This window comes from Theropithecus gelada, chromosome 19, assembly GCF_003255815.1.
Source record: "Theropithecus gelada isolate Dixy chromosome 19, Tgel_1.0, whole genome shotgun sequence".
NCBI classification, from domain to species: Eukaryota; Metazoa; Chordata; class Mammalia; order Primates; family Cercopithecidae; genus Theropithecus; species Theropithecus gelada.
In genome coordinates, this window is record NC_037687.1 from 25,865,391 (window position 1) to 25,883,379 (window position 17,989).

General features: G+C 54.9%; 2 protein-coding genes across 5 annotated transcripts in view; both read right to left on the reverse strand.

The window, feature by feature from the left end:
- Window positions 1-420: 420 nt before the first annotated feature.
- On the reverse strand, window positions 421-7,386 carry MAMSTR (MEF2 activating motif and SAP domain containing transcriptional regulator). 3 transcript variants are annotated; one of them, XM_025367922.1, is made up of 10 exons: window positions 7,352-7,386; window positions 6,648-6,726; window positions 4,386-4,424; window positions 3,306-3,448; window positions 2,945-3,129; window positions 2,489-2,591; window positions 2,053-2,247; window positions 1,546-1,731; window positions 1,402-1,456; window positions 421-1,234 (listed from the first exon to the last, which is right to left on the reverse strand). In XM_025367922.1, the coding sequence occupies exons 2-10, from the start codon at window positions 6,703-6,705 to the stop codon at window positions 951-953; spliced, it is 1,248 nt and encodes a 415-aa protein (XP_025223707.1). In that variant the 5' UTR covers window positions 6,706-6,726; window positions 7,352-7,386; the 3' UTR covers window positions 421-950. The 3 variants fall into 3 exon arrangements, with proteins under 3 accessions (XP_025223707.1, XP_025223708.1, XP_025223709.1); XM_025367923.1 differs by lacking the exons at window positions 6,648-6,726; window positions 7,352-7,386 and having other exon boundaries at window positions 3,306-3,601; window positions 4,386-4,639; XM_025367924.1 differs by lacking the exons at window positions 2,053-2,247; window positions 6,648-6,726; window positions 7,352-7,386 and having other exon boundaries at window positions 3,306-3,601; window positions 4,386-4,702.
- An 871-nt stretch (window positions 7,387-8,257) lies between these two features.
- Window positions 8,258-17,989, reverse strand: part of RASIP1 (Ras interacting protein 1) — a 21,152-nt gene continuing 11,420 nt past the window's right edge. The window contains exons 5-12 of one of the 2 annotated variants that reach the window (XM_025367663.1): window positions 17,207-17,860; window positions 15,671-15,708; window positions 15,282-15,433; window positions 15,060-15,163; window positions 13,015-13,258; window positions 12,637-12,809; window positions 9,523-9,670; window positions 8,258-8,670 (exon numbers count right to left, since the gene is read on the reverse strand). In XM_025367663.1, coding sequence (XP_025223448.1) covers window positions 8,471-8,670; window positions 9,523-9,670; window positions 12,637-12,809; window positions 13,015-13,258; window positions 15,060-15,163; window positions 15,282-15,433; window positions 15,671-15,708; window positions 17,207-17,860 — 1,713 coding nt within the window. In that variant the 3' untranslated portion in view covers window positions 8,258-8,470. Of the gene's footprint in view, window positions 8,701-9,522; window positions 9,671-12,636; window positions 12,810-13,014; window positions 13,259-15,059; window positions 15,164-15,281; window positions 15,434-15,670; window positions 15,709-17,206; window positions 17,861-17,989 lie in introns of both variants that reach the window. The other variant, XM_025367662.1, reaches the window with a different exon arrangement.

The following is a 17,989-nucleotide window of genomic DNA, read 5'->3' on the forward strand; positions in this document are numbered from 1 at the left end:
CGGGGTTTCACCGTGTTAGCCAGGATGGTCTCGATCTCCTGACCTCGTGATCCACCCGTCTCGGCCTCCCAAAGTGCTGGGATTACAGGCTTGAGCCACCGCGCCTGGCCTTTTTTTCCTTTTTTTTAAGATGGAGTTTTTCTCCTGTTGCCCAGGCTGGAGTGCAATGGAGCGATCTTGGCTTACCGCAACCTCCGCCTCCCGGGTTCAAGAGATTCTCCTGCCTCAACCTTCCAAGTAGCCAGGATTCCAGGCATATGCCACCATGCCCAGTTAATTTTTTTTTTTTTTTGTATTTTTGGTAGAGACAGGTGTTGGCCAGGCTGGTATGGAACTCCTGACTTCAGGTGATCCATCTGCCTCAGCCTTCCAAAGTGATGGGATTGCAGGCATGAGCCACCGTGCCCGGCAGAACACTTCTTTAATAAATCACTGGCATTTATATCTTGTCTCAGACTCTGCTTCCAAGAGAAGCTGATCTTAGACCTGATGCTTCTAATTTTTTCATCTCCAACCACAACCCCGGGAGGTCAGGGTCTGGCTCCCCCCTTCTCCCTCTCCACTCTTTCTTGCTCCTCTCCTGCATTCAAAAGACACAACCACCTTCCAGGCTCCCCAAACAACAGGCAGCCATCTACTGGGGTCGGGAGCATGTAAAAACATCCATGAGGCCTCTGAAGGAAGCAGCAAGCAGCTTGTTTGCTGTGGCCAGCAGCAAAAGAAGCCCCCAAACCGTACCATCCCGGAGGGGGATCATAAGGAGGCCAGGTAGGCAAAGTTCAGGCAGTTGCATTGCATGTCAGCAGCACTTCAGGAGGCAGGTGGGGTTGGAGGTTGTCTCCCATCCTGTGTCTGCGGTAGGAGGGGCTCTGCTGGTAGTTCCCTCTCCTCCCCCAAAGAGCTTCTCTCCACCCCCACCAGTTCTCTGTCTCTGTAAATCCCAGAATCCATCACCACGGATCCTCCAGCAGGTCCCACAGCCGACTGCTGCTGGAGTCAGATAAGTCAGCAGAGAAGATGCTGGGGGGTGGGGGACCAGAACCCAGAGGAGGACCCCCGCTCAGGGCCTCCAGCCAGTCCAGGGAGTCCGTGGGGTCCCTGGGAGAAGGGGAGGAGGAGTTCGTGGGAGATGGGAGTGAAGAGGAGAAAACAGACGAGAGGCCTTCAGAGTCCGGGGAAGGGGACAGCACGTCGAAGGAGCCAGGAAAGTCCAGGGGAATGGGGGGCAGGGGGTCTGCGGGATAAAGAATGGTACGTGAGCTGGGAAAGTCAGGGGTCCGGGTGCCAGCCCCCCCAAACCCCATTTCCAGGAGTCCAGCTCCCCAGCTCATGCTTCCCTTGGACGTAGGAGCCCGGAACCTCAGCCCCTACCTCCCCTAAATCTAAGAATTCAGATCCTACCATCAGGCTCCACCTGATCCTCCAGGATGTCATCGATGCCCCGGTTCGGAAGCAACTGCGGATGGAGAAATTCGGCGAGAACTCGGGACCCCGACCTGCACCTGACTAGAGAACCCTAGCCGGATTCAACCCACACCCTCTTACCTGCGCCCTCCGGATCGCTTCCTGCAGCTCCTCCTCCAGAGTCAGAGCCGGTGAGCCCGGCGCTGAGGAAGGGTTCAGGGCTGGAGCTGCAGCAGGAGCCGAAGTGGTAGTTGGAGCCGGCGCCGTCCCCGGGGTATCCACGGCACGTGGAAGAGGTGGCCTGTGAGATGCTGCGCTGGGCTTGACCTAGAAAAGCCAGGAGGGGTAGCTCCCATAAGCCACGCCCACCGGGCGCAACCCCACCCACTCGCAACGTGTGGCTCCACCCCTTGATCCTGTCGCGACCCCTTGCTCCTCAACCCCTCCTTTGGTCTCGCCCCCTATTCTTTCATTAGCTCCTCTTCCCTAAAGATCCTCCCCCCGTTGCTCTGAATTACGCCCCCTCGCTTCAAGGCTTCCCACCGCTGATCCACGCCCCCATACTTCATTGGCTAGTTTTTTCGACTCCCCGCCCCTCCCACTTTGCTTTCTCTTCATTGGTCCACACGCGCATAGCCCCGCCCTCACCGAGCCCTGACGCCGGGCGGCTGCCAGGGCCTTCGGCCTGAGGCGCGGCCAGGGAGCACCCGCGGGACTGTCCTCGCGCCGCGGCTTCGGTCGCTCGCGGGGCGGGGCGCCGCCGCGCATGCGCTCCAGGAGCATGGATTTGGTCCCCGACACTGGGAGGCCCCGCAGGCGCAGCTGCTGCCGGAGCTCTGAGACCTGGGGAGAGGGGGTGGGAAGAGGCAGTGCTGGGCGGGCTCCGGGGCGCAGGCGGGAGCCGGACAGAATATTTGGAAGCCGAGAAAGGAGACACTGGGGGTCCGGACTCCTGGGACCCTAAAACACGATGGGACTGGGTACCCGATGTCCTGGATTTCCAGCGGGTAGAGGCTGCGGGGTTGGAATTCTGGGACCCCACCGAAGGAGAGAGCCAGCCTGGAAAGTTACACCCCAAACTTACCGTCAGCTCCTCCAGTTTAAGGGTCTGAAGTTCCAACTTGTGTGGAGGGGGCGAGGGGCTAGGGACTCCTGGTGGGCAGGGAGTGAGAACACAGGGCTTCATCCTGGTGATAGTCGTGAGGGGTGAACAAATGTTAGAGGGGTAGAGGGGGAAAAGGCGTTCTGGGGTCCTCAAAAACGGGGGGCTGGGGAAGATGCAGAAAAGTGAGGGCCCAGAATTCTGGGTCTCCGAGGGCGCAAACATGGGGCTAGATTTCTGTGCATGGGGGAGGAGGAACTAGGGGTTCAGACTCGGGTTTGAAGGGCAAAGGGAGGGGCTGGGATCCTGGACTCTTAAACCCTGGGGGAGGAGGGGGTTGGGGGCCCGAATCCCCTAATCGTGGACTCGAGGTTTGAGAGAGGAAGATGCTGGGACCTGAATTTCTGGGGCCCGGGAGAACAGAAAGGGGCGTCATACCTAGGATGTGGCTGCTGCGAGTCTGTCCCTTTCCACAGAGGTGGCCCGGGAGGACCCAGGGCGGACCCCTCGGCTTGGGGGTCCGCCCTGGATCCCTGTCTCGGCTCTGGGGGCATGTACTGGTGGTATGTCAAGTTCCCCCTGGGCTTGGACTCCCTCCAGCGTTGGGAGATCTTGGGAGACTCCTGAAAGAGCAGGTATGATGTGCTAGGCTTCAGCGCGGCTCCCACCTTCCTGCCCCGGGGCTACATGCAAAGTAGAGTCAGCTCGGTGCCACCAAAGAGGAGCAAAAATGGCAGCAGCAGCAAGGGAGACAAAGGCTGGGCTCTCATAGGCACCTCTCCCTCCGGTCGAGACTCACCTTCTTTGGGGACCTCCAAGGAGGACAATATTCTGGCTCGGGGAGCAGGACCCCAGGGCTGAAGAGGAAAGGGGCCGTGCCCGAGGGCAAGGCCGGGGCCAGAGGAGGGCCCGAGGCTGAGATCCACGGGTCTGGATCCGAGACTGGAGAGACGATGAAGGACCCTGAGAGGCCTGCAGGCAGCAAGCCAGGCCGGGAGGAGCAAGGCTGTGTGGAAAGCAGGGCCCCGGGGTGCAGGAGGGCAGGCCAGGGAGCAAGACTTGAGTGCTGGGAGCTGGGCGCCTGAACTCCTGGATCTGAGGGCGGAGGTGTCGGGGGGCCCGATTGTTACATTCTCAAGTAAAGCAGGAATTTTCTATCACAAAGGGGTGTGGTAGCTGAGGATCACAGATGTCCGAGGTTTTGCTAGGACAGGGGTGGGGCCTGCACTCCTGGTTCTTGGGGAGAGGGAGAGGCTGAAAGCTACATCCAGGCCAACCGCGGTGGCTCATGCCTGTAATCCCAGCACTTTGGGAGACTGAGGTGGGTGGATCACTTGAGGTCAGGAGTTCGAGACCCACCTGGCCAACATGGTGAAACCCCCTCTCTACAAAAAATACAAAAATTAGCTGGGAGTGGTGGCGCCTGCCTGTAATCCCAGCTACTCAGGAGGCTAAGGCAGGAGAATCGCTTGAACCTGGGAGGTAGAGATTGCAGTGGGCTTAGATTGAGCCATGACACTCCAGTCTGGCGACAGAGCAAGACTCCATCTCAAAAAAACAAAAACAAAAACAAAAACGACATCCAGAGCTTCTCGTGTATACCAAATGTGGAGACTGGGATGCCCGTCTTCTCCAAAGAAGCAAGATCCAAACTCATGCATCTCATTGGGGTGGAGAAGCAGGAAGCAGAGCTCCTAGGGGTGGGGTGGCCAGAGACCTGGACCCCTGGATCCTTGGGAAAGGACAGGCTGGGATTTTGGTCTGTCCCGGGGGATGGGGACTGAGCTGCAGGAACCGAGGGCTATCTGGCAGCCGTATTCCAGGATATCCCAATCGGCGTGGAAGTCACCATCCCCTCCCTTTTGGGGCCCACACTTACTCTGCTCCTGATTCCGTCTGTGGATCCGAAGCTGGAGGACTGTGGAGGGAGGAGGGAGGTGGGAGGAGGAAGGCGGGAAGGGAGTGTCCAGGAGCCTGGCCTGGCAGGCGGGTGGGAGCTGCAGTTGTTGGCGGGACACGCGTGCCCAGCCCCCTTACACAGCCTGTGCAGTCGGGTGGGCGGGCAGCAGGCTCCCTTCCTCGGGCCTCCCGCCTGCTCTCTGCCAGCGCAGCGCTTCGGGCCAGCGCCATTCTGGGGCTAGGAGCCAGCCAGCGTGCAGGCAGGAGGCAGCCCTGCCCCTGGCTCCACCTGCCCCCTCCATGAGCAAGCGTGTGCCCACCCCACCCCCTGCGCAATCGCCATCTTGGCAGCCTGGCCCCTTTGCACCTCGCCTCCCTTTATCCATGTACTCCTGCTACTTTCTTACTATCGGGGGCCTTCCTACAGTTAACACTCTCCGCATATCCACATTTTAAGTATGCATCTCTTTGGGCTCTAGTTTTGCACACATGCCATTTTTGTGCACGTGCATGTTTTTGCACACTCTTCATCCTTGACCCACTGTGCCTCAGCATCCATGTTAACACTCTTTTCTCCTTTTTAAAATTTGTTTTATTTTTTTAGAGACAAAGTCTCGCTCAGTAGCCCAGGCTGGAGTGCAGGGGTGCGATCACAGCTCACTGCAGCCTTGAACTCCCGGGCTCAACTCATCTTCCCACCTCAGTCTCCTGAGTACCTGGGCCTACAGGCATGCACCACCACACCTAGCTAAATTTTTTTGTTTTGTTTTTATTTTTTGTAGAGACAGGGTCTCGCTGTGTCGCCCAGGATGAATGTTAACTATCTTTTTTTTTTTTTTTTTTTTTTGAGACAGAGTCTTGCTCTGTCACCCAGGCTTGAGGGCAATGTCATGATCTCGGCTCACTGCAACTTCTGCCTCCCAGGTTCAAGTGATTCTCCTGCCTTAGCCTCCCAAGTAGCTGGGATTACAGGTGCCCACCACCACACCCGGCTAATTTTTTTTTTTTTGAGACAAGAGTATTGCTCTGTCACCCAGGCTGGAGTGCAGTGGCACGATCTAGACTCACTGCAACCTCCACCTCCTAAGTTCAAGCAATTCTCCTGCTTCAGCCTCCCTAGTAGCTGGGACTACAGGCACAATTTTTTGTGCTAATTTTTTGTATTTTAGTAGAGACGGGGTTTCACGGTGTTGCCCAGGCTGGTCTCGTACTCCTGAGCTCAGGCAATCTGCCCACCTCAGCCTCCCAAAGTGCTAGGACTACAAGCATGAGCCACCTCACTTGGCGTCAATTTTTTGTATTTTTAGTAGAGACAGGGTTTCGCCATGTTGGCCAGGCTGGTCTCGAACTCCTGACCTCAGGTGATCCACCTGCCTCGGCCTCCCAAAGTGCTGGGATTACAGGCATGAGCCACCACACCTGGCCAGGATGAATGTTAACTATCTTATGTGCACACTCAGGGTTTGTCCCCCAGTTTGGGAGCAAGGATCTCTCTTTGCACATTTCTGCTCTTCTCTGGATATATGCGCCTTTTTGTACACTCCTTGCTCTTTGGTTTCTGGTGTCTTTGTACCCATCCAATCACACAGACATCTCATGTGCACACTGAAGTACCTTTGCCTTCTCAGGAACTGATCTACAGTTCGAAACACTTGCACACTTTTTTTTTTTTTTTTTTTTGAGACGGAGTTTTGCTTTTGTTTTCCAGGCTGGAGTGAAATGGCACAATCTCGGCTCACCACAACCTCCGTCTCCAGGTTCAAACTATTCTCCTGCCTCAGCCTTCTAAGTAGCTGGGATTACGGGCATGCGCCACCATGCCCGGCTATACTTGCAGACTTTTTGCCTGCCCTGGGACCTAAAACAAGACCTTTGACACTCACAGCTTGACAACTCATTGTCCCCTCACCCAAACTCGCACACTGGTCCCCTGAAGTCCCTCCTCTGCTCTTCTGCCTCTGCACGTGCACCATAGTAAGCCCTTGTTTCTCTACAGTGCTCAAACACTGCATGCCTACCCCTGGCCTCCAATCCCCATTGCTCCCCCCGTGAGGGTGGTACTAGCCATTTGCACACTCGATCCACCACAGCTGGACCCCTGTGCTGGGGGCCTCCTTTATGCAAAGTGACCTTTTGCACAAAAAACGCAGGCCTCATGGGTCCTACCACCCCTCCCTTCCCACCCCAGAGTACAGCATTCTCAGGATCCCATCCCCCACACATGAAGCGAGCCCTCTCTCACCAGATCGGAACTTGGAGCGAATGATTTGGGAACGCTGGGAGGAAGCCGCCAGGGTCATTGCCAAGGCCGGGATGGGGACCTGGACGGAGAGGGGGCAGGGCAGGGGCCCCATAGTGGGCTGGCTCAGAGTGGAGGTCAGAAGGCTGCCCCGTGAGTGAATTCAGCAGGGAAAGGGCCCGAGGGAGGTGGGAATAGGAGCAGCCTTGGGCCATAACTTCTGGGTCCCAGGGGCTGTAGAGGAGGGGGCTGCAGACCCGGACACCTTGCTCGGAGGCAGGAGGGAGCTGGGAACCTAGACCCCTGGTCTGAAAGACAGGGGCTGAGGGCCTCAACTCCGGTATTCTGGGAGGGGAGGGACCTGGGATCTGGGAATCCTAGGTCCTGAGGAGGAAGGGATTGTGGGTTGGGACCCCTGCATCAAGGAAAGGGAGGAAGCAGTGGGGCCTGGACTCTGGAATCTTGAAGGAGAAGGAGGTTAAGGGCTGGAACTCAATACTCTAAGGAGAAGACAATCCAAGATCCTGAGTGGAGAGGGGAACCCGGCCCTGACAGGTTTCTGAGGAACAGAAGGGTCCTTGTGACCTGTATCTGAGAAGGAGTGAGTGGGGTATCAGCCACCAGGGTCTCTGGGGAAGGGACTGGGACCAGAGAGGGGACAGAACCGTTGAGGAGTGCGCCCCCCGTCCACCCCAGGGGCTTCTCACCAGGTGGGCTCGGCGAAGCTGTGCTCTGGGGCAGGTTGAGTCTAGAGGCCGAGGCTGGACACCGCAGGCTCCGCCCCACCAGCCTGGGACCGCCTCCAACCCACCTTCCTGGGGTGTGCCGGGAGCCCCGCTGGGGACCCTGAGAAGGGGTGGGAGCACCCGCTGGGAGGGCCTGAGCGGGCCTGGGGGGATGCTGGGGGGTAGAGGGGGGACGCCAGGGTTCCCTGGCTCGCTCCCCCTGCGCGTCCTGGGGCTGTGGGGTGGGGTGGAGCGGTGGCAGGCGGACTGACAGAAGCAGGTGCCCGGAGAGGGGCGCCGAGTGAGCAGCAGCGGCAGGTGGTCGTGTCCCGGCCTTGCCGGCAGGTGCCACCTGTCGCCTACTTTTTCCCTGACGCAGCAACTGGAGTCAAGTTCAGGGGAGTGAAAAGTTCAAACTGGGGCCCAGATTCCTGGATCCAAGAAAGGAGAGGGATGGGGACCTCGACTCCTGGGTTTGAAGAAAAAGAGGCAGGGGCCTCTGGGGTGCTGGGAACGGGGACAGGGGTGTTGGGATTCGGCAGTGTGCCCGGCAGGCAAAGGTCCAGAGGGGCCTGGGGACTCAGATTCCTGGGTCTGAGGGAGGAGGGGGCTGGAGTATGGATTTGCGGGTTGGGGGTCGAAGGGAGACATCGCTGGTTCCCACTGGCAGGACTGAGGGCCTTATAATCCGCAGAGCAAGCTTAGGGCCGTGTTCTGAGGGGTGTGGGAAGCTCCTGTGCTCTTGGATTGGATTACATGCAAAAGGGCGAGCCAAGGCCGTGGCTATAAATACCTACTCAGACTCGGCAGGGGCCCAGACAAGGGCCCTGCAACCTTGTTCTGCAGAAAACCATCATTAGCGCCCCCGAGTCTTAACAATCGAGGCGCTGCCGATACCACAGATACCTTTATTTGTCCTTGGCATTCACATCCTAAGCCCATGCTCCCACCGTCCCATCCGCTACTTCCCGAAAACTCAATCTCCCAACATTCCACGCGCGATAAGAACTACAACTCCCATAAAGCTCTGCGCCCAGGCGGGCTCCTGTCAGTGGAAGCCCGCGACATTTCAAGGTGCGCGCTGTCGTTTGGTATTGGTTCTCATGGAGACGCGGCCACGGGAGGCCCATGGCGATAATTGGCTGGTAGCTCCTGCTGCTCAAGATCCCAGAGGAGGCGGCGTAGCCTGCGGAGTTCACGGTGCAAGGCGTCGTTCGTCACTGGACCAGTGAGGCGCAGGCGCGAGCTCCCCAGGGGCAGGATGAGGGGCGGGTGCGAGGAGAAGCTTTCGAAGATGTCACCTGTGAGACCGAAGTAGGCGGGGTTAGAGTCTGAAAGTGGGAGTGAGGTAGTTGCATCGGGGAGAGGCTGCGTCACACCCAAAGGAAGGAAAAAACTTCAAACCCCAGCAACTCCTGGGGCGGGGTCCGTTCACACGCTACTCTAGGAGCCCCTGGGCATAATGGAAGTTGTAATTCAGACGATGGAAAGCCACCGTTGCCTGGGAAACGGCTTCCCAAATCCCTGAGAAGGGGCTCGGAACTTGCCTTACAGATTCCTAAAGGTGGAGGAGTCAAGTTCAGGGGAGTGAAAGTCCCGAGACCTGGACTCCTAGGGGTGGTGGGTGGGTGGCTGGTGGAGGGAATGGACTAGGGATGCGAACCACTGAGAATAAAGGGAGCTTGAACTCCTGTATCTTGAGAGGGGAAGGGGCTGGGTCCTGCACTTATGTCCTGGTGGAGAGGGACAGGGGTCCAGAATCGGTTTAGAAGGAGACTGGGGATCTAGACTCCAAGATCCTGAGAAAAAAAGAAAGGTGCCGTGGTTCACGCCTGTAATCCCAGCACTTTGGGAGGCCGAGGCGGGCGGATCACGAGGTCAGGAGTTCGAGACCAGCCTGGCCAACATGGTGAAACCCCGTCTCTACTAAAGATACAAAAAATTAGCCAGGCGTGGTGGCGCGCGCCTGTAATCCCAGCTACTCAGGAGGCTGAGGCAGGAGAATTGCTTGAACCCGAGAGGCAGAGGTTGCAGTGAGCCAAGATCGCGCACTGCACTCCAGCCTGAGTGACAGGGTGAGACTCCGTCTCAGAAGAAGAAGAAGAAGAAGAAGAAAGCTGACAGCCCCAATGCTGTATCCCGTTGCTCCTCACCTGTGTCCACAGCCTCCCGCTCTGCAGGGGGAGGGTCCCACGCGGCTGGCGGCTGGAGGCCAGGGCCCAGCTGGTAGTGGCTGAGCAGATGGTGCAGCTGGGCGGGGGTCAAGGTGGGGTGGTCCATTCTTAGGCTGCTCCATGAAGCCTGGTGGGAAGACCAGGTGAGAGGTTGATGGTCATTAGGGGGCAGCTGAGAAGTGAAATGGAAGGGCTTCCATAACGGGAGTGGGTGTGGCGGGAAGATAATGGCATCTCTGCAGTGTCTTCCGGGCACTGTGAAGTCTGTTTATCACCAAAGTGATGGTGGGGAAGGGTGTGCTCCCAGCAATTTTTTAAAATGTGATTTGCCTCAGGATAAATGAGGATACAGGAAATGAGTGGGCTGGAAATAAATAAGATTGGCCATTCGTTTATATTATTGAATCTGACGATGGTACTTGGGGATTATTATTATTATTTTTATTTTTTATTTTTTTTGTCCTTAAAGAGACAGGGTCTCACTCTGTCACCCAGGCTGTAGTGCAATGGTGCGATCATGGCTTGCTGCAGCCTTAAACTCCTGGGCTCAAGTGAACCTTGGCCCCAGCCTCCAGAGCAGCTGTGACTACAAGCACATGCCACCACACTTGGTTAATTTTTTGTAGAGACAGGATCTCACTATGCTGCCCAGGCTGGTCTCAAGCTTCCCAAAGTGCTAGGATTACCGGCATGAGCCACTGCGCCTAGCTGGGATTCATTATTCTGTGGTGGCCACTCTTTGTATCTGTTTGACAATGTCTACACCTGATGTAGCTGACATCAGAACCATCAATGCACTTAACATCAGAGACTCCACCTAGACTGCCTGAGTTCAAAAATCCCAGTGCGTCACTTATTACCTTCTGGCAGGTCACCATCCCCTAGTCTCCTCATCCATAAATTTGGAGAACAGGAACTATCTAATAGAGTCGGTATGAGGATGCAATATGGCAAAATTGTAAAGTACTTGGAATGCTGCCTGGGGTTTATTAAATGCATGGTAAACTTCCTTACTGTTTTGAAACAGGGTCTTCCTTTGTCACCCATGCTGGAGTGTAGTGGCATGATTGTGGCTCACTGCAGCCTCAACCACCTGGACTCAAGCAGTCCTTCCACCGCTGCTTCTGCCGTGGCTGGGACCACAGATGTGTGCCACCACACCTGGCTAATTTTTAAAATTTTTGGTAGAGATGGTGTCTCCCCTGTGTTGCCTGCTGGTCTCAAACTCCTGGGCTCAGGTGGTCCTCCCACCTCGGCCTCCCAAAGTGCTGGCATTACAGGCATGAGCCACTACACCCAGCCCATTATAAACATTTGATATAAATAAATAAATGTCTATGGGGAACAGTTTTGTAAGATATTTAAAAAGAAAGGAAAATAAAAATAATTGAAATTGGCCAGGCATGGTGGCTTATGCCTGTAATCCCAGCACTTAGGGAGGCCAAGGCAGGCGAATCCCCTGAGGTCAGGAGTTCAAGACCAGTCTGCCCAACAAGGCGAAACCCTGTCTCTACTAAAATTACAAAAATTAGCCGGGTGTGGTGGCGTGTGCCTGTTATCCCAGCTACTGAGGAGGCTGTGGTTGGAGAATCGCTTGAACCCGGGAGGCAGAGGTTGGAGTGAGCCGAGATCACACCATTGCACTCCAGCCTGGGTGACAGAGTGAGACTCCGCCTCAAAAAAATAAATAAATAAATAAATAAATAAGGAAAAATAAATGAAATCAAGTGACCTGTCCTACCTGATTCTGTTTCCTCATCTGAAAAATAGTCAGTCACCTACTTCAATGGGGCTTTGTCAGCATTAAACTAGAAGTGCTAAACAGTGTGCCTGGCAGGTAGTTCATGTTCAATGAATGTTTTAACCAACATGTTCCTTGGTCTCATACCAGACTTTCTGACTCAGCATGTCTGAGTGAGGGACCCTGGAAACTTTTTTTTTTTTTTTTTCCAGAGACAAGATCTCGCTCTGTTGCCCAGACTGGAGTGCAATGGTGCAATCTTGGCTCACTGCAGCTTCTACCTTACAGGTTCCAGCGATTCTCCTGCTTCAGCTTCCAGAGTAACTTGGATTACAGGCGTGCGCCACCATGCCTGGCTAATTTTTGTATTTTTATTTTATTTTATTTTTTTTTTGAGACGGAGTCTCGCTCTGTCGCCCAGGCTGGAGTGCAGTGGCCGGATCTCAGCTCACTGCAAGCTCCGCCTCCCGGGTTCACGCCATTCTCCTGCCTCAGCCTCCAGAGTAGCTGGGACTACAGGCGCCCGCCACCTTGCCTGGCTAGTTTTTTGTATTTTTTAGTAGAGACGGGGTTTCACCGGGTTAGCCAGGATGGTCTCGATCTCCTGACCTTGTGATCCGCCCGTCTCGGCCTCCCAAAGTGCTGGGATTACAGGCTTGAGCCACCGCGCCCGGCCAATTTTTGTATTTTTAGTAGAGACAGGGTTTCGCCATGTTGGCCAGACTGGTCTCAAACTCCTGGCCTCAAGTGATCCACCTGCCTAGGTGTCCCAAAGTGTTGGGATTATAGCCGTGAGCCACCACGCCAGGCCTGGAAACATTTTTTTTTTTTTTTTTTTGAGATGGAGTCTCGCTCTGTTGCCCAGGCTGGAGTGCAGTGGCGCAATCTTGGCTCATTACAAGCTCCGCCTCCCGGGTTCACGCTATTCTGCTGCCTCAGCCTCCCAAGGAGCTGGGACTACAGGAGCCCGCCACCACGCCTGGCTAATTTTTTGTATTTTTTTTTAGTAGAGACCGGGTTTCACCGTGTTAGCCAGGATGGTCTTGATCTCCTGACCTCGTGATCCACCCGCCTCGGCCTCCCAAAGTGCTGGGATTACAGGCGTGAGTCACCGTGCCTGGCCCAGGCCTGGAAGCCATTTTTAGTAAGTTCCATCAGGATTCAGACACAGCCGAGTTTGGTCATTGTTGGTGCTGGCTTCCTTCTACCTGCCAATGTGTTACCCACAGTGTCTGAGCCGGGGATGGCATGGGGTTCAAGGGGAGCTCCAACGGTGAGCTGAATACAGAAGGTGGCTGAGGGGGGTTGAGGAGTCAGAGGTCAGGGGTCAGGTACAGCTGACCAGCAGTCACCTTGAGCAGGGAAGTGCGGGGCACACAGAGCAGGTTCACAGCCATGGAGAGTTTCCGGAAGAACTCCGTGGCAATGTCGCCCAGCCCAGCTCCCTGTAGCCAGTCCAAGACAAGGTCCAGGTTGGTTCGGATTTGAACAGCTCGGGACCACTGATAGAAAGGCCGGCCTTGACCTGTGGGCATTAAAGGTATGAGGAAGTTGGTTAGCTGGACTCTGTCCTCCTGCCTCCCAGACTGTTCCTACCCTTCAGCCTGGGATCTGGAGCTTGTTCTCCAGGGTACCCAAAGGTGAGGCTTGAGCCCGTGGTGTGTCTAATTTGACCTGAGTCTCAGTGGTTCCCATCTTTGCCTCCCTGACAGCTCCCAGCCAACCTTCACCTCGTTCCATCAGCGAGTTGAGAAGGGATGCATTGGAGAAGAAGAACAAGTAGCCAAAAGTCTGAGACACGAGGTCAGGGTGCAGCTCACACTGGCTGGTCAGCTCCAAGGCGGCCTGGAACACGCCCAGGGTAGGTCTCAACCCTGGAGGCATGGCCTCCAGCTCCGCGCCAGGCCCCGGCAGCTCTGCCCCAGCTGTGAAAGGGTTACTATCCAGGAGAGCAGGCAGAGTTGAATACAGAGTCTGAGGAAATAGAGAAGGGGAAACAAGTGATTGGACTACAACTCCCAGGAAGCTTCAGGGTAATAGAGCATGAAGATAATGGGGAGCTCCACCAAGGTCTCCTGGGAGTTGTAGTCCGTTCTACAGTCAACACCCAAAGGGTCTCCATGAGCAAATCCCTACTTGGTGGAAGGGTATATAAATTTCTTGAGTATTTTAAGATCACCTCTTGTGCACTGTGGGACTTGTAGTTCTCAGCAGAGACAGCTCAAGGAGGACAAAGGATACTGGACAAAGAGTTCCCTTTCAGTCAAAGAATTATTCATCCCAAATTCCCCAAGGAAAGAAAAAGAATGGAGAATCAGGAAGTGGGAGTGGGATGGCAGTTTGCCAGTGGAAAGTGAGATCAGGCCAAGGACAGGAAATGAGGTCAGAAACAGAAGAAATGAAAGCACATTTGGCAGGAATGTACAGGAAGTGAAGGAGGAAAGGGCTTCACAATCTGGGCTGCTAGAGGAACTTAGAGACTGATAGTCATCTGTCCCAAAAGATCCTCTCTCATTCTTGCAGATAGGGCATCAGGCACACCATAAGCCGGAAACCCTAAGAATGCCACGAAGCGGTATTAGGCCAAGGGTAGTGGTGGGGAAACTGGGGCAGAAAGCAGGCCCTTCCAGGAAGGGCACTCAGAGACAAAGATCTGTGGTTCTGAAAGGGAAGTGAATTCAGAACTGCAGGAAGTGAGGTCAGCAAGCGAAGGAAGTGGGGCCTGATGAAAGAGGATCTTCAGTTTAAATCAGTTCCTGGCACTATTTGATCTCTAGCTATCTATCAATCATTTATCTATCTATTATATATAAAACTTAACAGTGACTGAAGAGTAGACTTAGAAAATGGGAGATTCAGAAGGTGGTAATGGTGCCTGTTACCAAGTAGTGAGGTCAGCCTGTCAAAAGTGGTGATTACTACTTTTTTTTTTTTTTTTTTTTTTTTTGAGATGGAGTCTCACTCTGTCGCCCAGGCTGGAGTGCAGTGGTGCAATCTCAGCTCGCTGCAACCTCTGCCTCCTGGGTTCAAGCGATTCTCCTGCCTCAGTCTCCTGAGTAGCTGGGATTACAGGCACCACCGAGCTAATTTTTGTATTTTTAGTAGAAACGGGGTTTCACCATGTTGGTCAGTCTGGTCTCAAACTCCTGACCTCATGATCTACCCACCTTGGCCTCCCAAAGTGCTGGGATTACACGCGTGAGCCACTGCGCCTGGCTTTATTTTATTTTTTTGAGACGGAGTCTTGCTCCATCTGCCAGGCTGGAGTGCAGTGGCATGAAGTAATCTTGGCTCACTGCAACATCCGCCTCTCAGGTTCAAGTGATTGTTGTGCCTCAGCCTCTCCAATAGCTGGAATTACAGGCACAGGCCACCATGCATGGCTAATTTTGTATTTTTAGTAGAGATGGAGTTTCACCATGTTGTCCAGGCTGGTCTCAAACTCCTGACCTCAAGTGATCCACACACCTCGACCTCCCAAAGTGCCGGGATTACAGATGTGAACCACCACATTTGCCCAGGTGATGATTACAAAGGAAAAGAAGCCAGAAAGGCAGGAAGTGATGTAAGATCAAACAAGTGGTGTCAGAACAGCAAAGTCCTTGGGTGAGATGGGATGTCATGTCAGAGAAGCAGAAAATCTTGGTCAAAGAGTGACATCAGAGCCACACAGTGTAGTTCAAACAAGAAGTGATGTTACCACAAACAGGAAGTGATGGTAAGTGAAACAGGAAGTGATGCTATGTCAAACAGGAAGTAAGAGGCAAGGGCCAACCTTGGTGAGGTAGTAGACAGACTGCTGGAAGGTACACATGATGACCTCATCCAGGAGGGCCATGGCCTCATCACATAATTCCAAGTCATTGCAGAGCTGTGGGTCTGAGGACAGGCTTGGGGTTAAGAGGGAGAACCAGAAGTTGGCAGCCAGGAGCCCAGGTTCCCAGGTGCAGGGCATGATGGGAGACTTGGACAAGCCTGAACCTGGGTCAGAGCTCACCCTCTTGGTCAGCCTCCTTCTCCATTTCCAGCACCTTCTCCTGCACAAAGCTAAGCAGCTCCGTGGTGTTGGCCATCCACAGCATGAGTGGCCGCAGCTCCACAGACACAGCTTCAGGAGTCAGGGGCACCTCGGGGACCCCCTCAGGGTGGCTTGAAAAAGAGGAAGGAATTTGTGATCCCTGCCCAACCCTCATCATAGTTTACAAACCCCAAGATATCTAAGTCTAAGTGGGAGACCAAGACCAACCCCCATGGCACAGCTGGAAAAGTTGAGTGCCAGGGAGAAGCAGAAACTTGGACTGAGACATGCATGGGGTGAACACAGAACTGGACGCAAAACCCAACCCCTGCATCCCCCCAGGCCACTCTGCTCAGAATTTCTCTTACTTTTCTGGCTGACGGTCTCCAATTTCCTTAATCTTTTCCTGTGGAACAGTAAGATCAGAATCAAGGTGAGGGGGATCCACTGAGGGGCTTATGAGTTAATACCCTGTTTTTTCTAGAAGCACAATTCTCATAGAGACTGATCCTACTTTTCTTACAGATGGAGTCTCACTATGTTGCCCCGGGTGGTCTCCAACTCCTGAGCTCAAGTGATCCTCCTACCTTGGCCTCCCAAAGCAGTAGGATTACAGTGTGAGCCACTGCAACCGGCCGTTACTCTTCATATGGATTCTTTTTTTCTTTTTTTGAGATGGAGTTTCCCTGTTGTTGCCCAGGCTGCGGTGCAATGGCTTAATTTTGGCTCACTGCAACCTCTGCGTCCCAGGTTCAAGCGATTCTCCTGCCTCAGCCTCCCAAGTTGCTGGGATTACAAGCATGTGCCACCACGCCCGGCTAATTTTTTGTATTTTTAATAGAGACAGGGTTTCACCATGTTAACCAGGATAGTCTCGATCTCCCAACTTCAGGTGATCTGCCCACTTCAGCCTCCCAAAGTGGTGGGATTACAGGCATGAGCCACCACGCCCAGCTCTTTAGACAAATGCTAATCCCACAAGCTTTAGAATGGTCTCTCCTGACTTTTTAAAACACACACACTCTATGATTATGAGTAGTGTAGCTCCTTCAGGTCCTCTTCTCCAATTTTTACCCTCAAGAAACTCCTTAAACCTCTCTGGTTAGGCCCTAGCTGAATAGGATGGAACGTTTCCCCCACTCTGAATGGTTTCTTTCTGGAACTTCCATCTGTGGGTCCAGTGGCTTTGTGCTTCCTCGCCTCCAAGAATCAATTTGCTTACTACTATCCAAACTCCGAGCCCAATGGGCTGCTGCAGCGAATTCTCACATTGACCTCTCCCAACTTCTCATCCAGTGGGATCTCTCCCCCACCATCTCCCATAATGGCTTCTTCCTAAGGTGAGTTCGTGCTTAGGTGAGTTCTCCTAAGGCGAGTTTGGGCTTCCCTTTAAGTGCAGTGGATCTACAACTCCCAGCGTTCTATGGGGGGCCACTTACTATTTAATAACCCCAAAACGCTGGGTGTGGTGGCTCACACCTGTAATCCTAGTGCTTTGGGAGGCCGAGGCGGGCGAACCACGAGGTCAGGAGTTCCAGACAAGCCTGGCCAACATGGTGAAACCCCGGCTCTTCTAAAAATACAAAAAATTAGCCGGGTGTGCTGGCAGGCGCCTGTAATCCCAGCTACTTGGGAGGCTGAGGCAGGAGAATCATTTGAACCCAGGAGGGGGAGGTTGCAGTGAGCCAAGACCGCCACTGCACTCCAGCCTGGGCAACAGAGCGAGACTCCGTCTCAAAAACAAAAAACAAAAACAAAAACAAAAACCCAAATCCTTCCCGAGGCATCATGGGAACAGTGGTTTTACCCAGCCCAGCTATGAAAAGGGTTGAAGGTGGGGAGGGGAGGCTGGAGAAGGGACTTGGGGTGCTGGTGGGGCTGGATGGGGATTGGGGGGCGCTCACCCAGACGGCCTCCTTGATGAGCCGGGCCAGGCGACCCAGCAGTCGCGGCAGGTGGCCCAGCTCCAGCTCACGGGCGGAATGCTGCACGCACAGCGCCAGCAGCGTGGCGGGCCCGAGGGGCGGCAGGTCCCCCGCACCAGTGGCTGCAGCGCGCACGATCTCGCCCAGCAGCGCCTCCTCCTCGCGCGGCCGGAAGCGCAGGACTGGCTCACGGCCGTCCAGGTAGGCGGCCAGTGCCTCGCCGCGCTCCTGCAGGCCGCGACCGCACAGGCGACACGAGAAGGCCCAGCCAGGGCCCGGCGGCGGGGCCCCGGGGCGCGCAGGCAGCCACGGCGGCCTCGCCGGCCCCGAGCCCCCAGTGCGGGGGTCCTTGTACATGAACAAGAAGTGCTCGCCCAGCCCCAGGAGGTCGCCCGGGTGCAGCTCGGCCTCCCGCAGCAGGAGGCACCCGTTGTGCGTGACTGGGGCGCCCCGGGACGGGCGCACCATGGCCGGGTGCTCAGGGCCCGCGCGCACTGTGCAGTGACGGGGCAGGATGTCCGGGGCGTTGAGGAAGGTGTCCACATAGGGAGCCGGGGACCCGCCGCGGCCCGACGAGTTCCCACCTCGACCAAACACGTGCTGCTCTCGCGTCATCACATACACCACAAAGTCCTGGAGGGGAAACGAGGATGCACTAAGGACATCACTTCCATACCGATCTTCAGATCTGCTTTCTACAACAACTGTCCTATTCCCACCAACTTTTTTTTTCTTCTTTTTTTTTTTTTTTTTTTTTTTTTT